Below are 3210 nucleotides of genomic sequence, written 5' to 3' on the forward strand. Positions count from 1 at the left end.
TTCCAAGGGCATCCTCCTTGCACTCGAAATACTTATCGTACCCGACCACCCCGTCTCGAATACGGTTGAAAAGATGGCTAGCCATGCGGAAATGGTGCCGGAATTGGTGATGTTTGAAGAGCGGGTCGGGTGTCTCAAAGTAGTCCTTCCAAAGAAGGAAATGGCCGCTCTCTCGGTTGAGATTCAACGCCGGAGTGTGCCCCGGGATCGAGCCTCGAAACAACGGCCGCTGATTACTAAGGTGGTCATGGACGACGAACACATCAGCCACCATCTCCTCATCGTCAGATGAAGAATCATCCGAGTCGCAAATAAAATTATGGAAAAGAACTCGTCAGCAGAGTCCATTTGTACCTTGCAGGCAAACCGTCGAACAACTTACGGGCGTCGTCGAAGAAGCAGGCCCGCGAAGAGACGCGCGCCTGCCTTGGACCAGTGGCTGCCCTGGCAGCATCCGGCTAGCGTGGCGGCGTCAGACGAGCGTGCCTGCGTTGTCGGAGGAGCTGGCCAGGGACGCGGGGGGTGCGGGTCCAAGGAGGTGCTCGTGTCGATATCGAGGGGGGGGGGGGGGGTGGCCCGACGGCGAGGCAGTGGTGCCGGTGACGTGCGCGGGGGGATGTATGTGGGTGCGGACTACTGGCGTGGGCACCGGAACTGGGCGGCGGCGGCGGGGTGGGATGGCCGTTTCGTGTCCGCGCCGACGCAAATGAGGCTCAAATTTGGACCGGAAATGGGTCGGCAGGCGAACAAAAAGCGGACGCGTTGGGCCGATTTTTGTGTCCGTTTTGACCCAACGGACACACGTATGAAATGGGTCGGTGCGTTGGGTTACTCAAGTGTCTTTGATTTAGTACAAATACTTATTTTAAGACGGAGGGAGTATATGTTTGTTTTAAGTGAATAGGTCAAGCAATTCACACATAGATTTCGGCAGTCATGACAATTCACAATGCAAGGACAATTCATCATCACCCGCAAAAAAAAAAAAGAACAATTCATCACAATGAAAATAAATGTCGCTATGTTATCCTAGTTTGAGACATTTCTTTCAGGGAAAAAACGCTGCAGCTTGATTCAAGCATAGCTGTCTTGACTTTATCGACAAGGAAAACACTTTATGAAGTTACAAAACACGGAAGCCTGACAAACGGAGTGGACCAGAGGAAGCCACGAATAGCATCACCTTTCATTTAATCCCCCGAGCCAGCAAACACATCAACGACTCCACATAAATTCCACCATTGTGATGGGGACCTCCTGAGAAGTGGCGCTCCACGATGCACTCCCTTCAAATCCAGCTGAAACATGAACCCGGGAAAATTTCAGTCGACAGCTTACTTAATGAAGAAAACTAAACAAAAGGCTCTTTTGACTCACCTCCGAGGCAGAGTCATCGTTAATTTTATCAGTTTCATCTCCCAGACTCTCCTGTGAGGCCACTTCTCTGGCTTCGTCGTCATTCTCGAAACCATCAAATGCCTCATTTCTTGGTGTCTGACGGTTCTCAAAGATGTTGCAAATTACAGCAGATGCAGGATCGGGTGCCTCTGCTTCTGCTGTGCTGTGTTTGGTAACCTCTTCCTGTTTGTCATCTTCATAAACCAAATAATGGTGGGATGAAGCATCTGAGGAGGCTGCATCTTCACAAACAGAATGAAGTGACACCACTGATGCTTCCTTCTCGCTGCTGGAATCCTGACCTTCGTTTGAAGCTCCAACACTCTGCTCTGCATTTGCCTCCGTGATCAGAACTTCGGGCACGTTTTGTACTTCTTGCTTTTCACGAAAATCTTCCAGAGTCGCTATGCTATCAACAACCAGTTCAAGTACACTCTTTGCATCTTTTTCTTGGGTACTCCCTTCATCTGAGGATTCAAACTGTCCGGTTTCCTCATCTTCAACAAAAGAACCGTCAGGTGCCTGGTCTCTTGTTTCGTGCTTGTCAATGAAATCAATAATTTCATATGTACCACAAGCTGATAACTCCTTCCTATCGTCACGATATTCTTCACCATATTCGTCGCTAATACTATGATGATGACACGAAGTATTTGATGACACGACCATATTTTGCTTGCTTTCAGCAAGGAAGTCCGGTGACATCCCTCTCGGTTCGTCCATGTCAGGCAAATCATGAATTTCAGCTGAATCAGTGGAATACAGAGATGGAAATAAATCATCTGGTGTGCTACTGCTGTCCACTCTGATGTCGTGTTCATCCACAAACCAATCGACCGGCACATCCTGTACCTGACGCCATCCGGAAAATCCCTCTGAATCAGCCATGGTGGCACTGCTTGTCTCAAAGATATTCACATCTTCGACCAGTTTGTCGTCGTTCGTCCGAGGTACTTGAGAGAATCCATCAGCCCGAACTTCTTTTATCTCGAGTCTCCTGAAAGAATTGTCAGCCGTAGCAGTATCACCAGTCAGGTGTTCCGCCGCATGCCTCACAGCTTCCCCTTTCGCCTCTGAATTTCCCTCTTGCCCACTGTCTTCGACGTCGCTGGCAGGGCCGCCGATGCCGACATTCTTGACGGATTCGAGATCGTCATCGTTGCTCAAGAGCGAGGCGACGAAATAGAGCAAGGTGAACCAGAGAAACGACACCACAAAGGCAAGCAGGGCGAAGGAGAGAACAGGAGGAACCAGGAGGTAGGAGAGCAGCGAGAGGCGAGGGCGAGGCAACCACCGGAGGAGCGAGACTCGCCTGCGTGGCAGGTGGTAGTGGACGTGGACATGGCGGCATCTGCACCGGCATCTCGCCTCCCCTCCATGCTTCCTCTTGGCGCAGCCCGAAGCCATGTCAGCCGCAAGAATTCTTCTCTTCTCAATTAGAAATGGCAGGAAAGAGGATTCCAGGCGTCGCCTGTCTTCTCTCCGCTTGCTTTTCTGCCCGGTTGAAGGCGGAAATTTTTGAAATCTTCCGCTATCGGATCGGGACCCGCCAAGAAGTTTTCAAGCCGACGCAAGGGGGGCAGAGACGGGAACCTTGTCTTGTGATCATGATGGGTCGGGTAAAGTTGGGTCATGGATGCCTATCAGCAGCGAGTGTGTTCACAAAGATTGCAAGGAAGAAAGGTGGGGAAATTGATCTTATCTCTCCGACTGGGATTAGATGCCACTGTCATGCTGGCCACTGAGCATAGCAATTACATTAAGGCAAATTTTAAGATGGTCCCAACTATTAAGGACCCACCATTATTTCTG

The 3210-nt window shown here is 50.4% G+C and overlaps 1 protein-coding gene across 1 annotated transcript; it reads right to left on the reverse strand.

The window, feature by feature from the left end:
* Positions 1-968: 968 nt before the first annotated feature.
* Positions 969-2963, reverse strand: LOC123102622 (uncharacterized). Its single transcript, XM_044524039.1, has 2 exons — positions 1378-2963; positions 969-1298 (listed from the first exon to the last, which is right to left on the reverse strand). The coding sequence occupies exons 1-2, from the start codon at positions 2803-2805 to the stop codon at positions 1191-1193; spliced, it is 1536 nt and encodes a 511-aa protein (XP_044379974.1). The 5' UTR covers positions 2806-2963; the 3' UTR covers positions 969-1190.
* Between the last annotated feature and the right edge of the window lie 247 nt (positions 2964-3210).

The sequence above is a fragment of the Triticum aestivum genome, chromosome 5A (genome assembly GCF_018294505.1).
Source record: "Triticum aestivum cultivar Chinese Spring chromosome 5A, IWGSC CS RefSeq v2.1, whole genome shotgun sequence".
Taxonomy (NCBI): Eukaryota; Viridiplantae; Streptophyta; class Magnoliopsida; order Poales; family Poaceae; genus Triticum; species Triticum aestivum.

What these genes read in the sequence shown, in the direction of transcription:
- LOC123102622 (XM_044524039.1), bottom strand. Translation starts at nt 2,805, where the DNA reads ATGGCTTCGGGCTGCGCCAAGAGGAAGCATGGAGGGGAGGCGAGATGC. An exon ending in ACGATGACTCTGCCTCGGAG is followed by an intron (nt 1,299 to 1,377) that starts GTGAGTCAAAAG and finishes TTCATGTTTCAG; the next exon opens with CTGGATTTGAAGGGAGTGCA.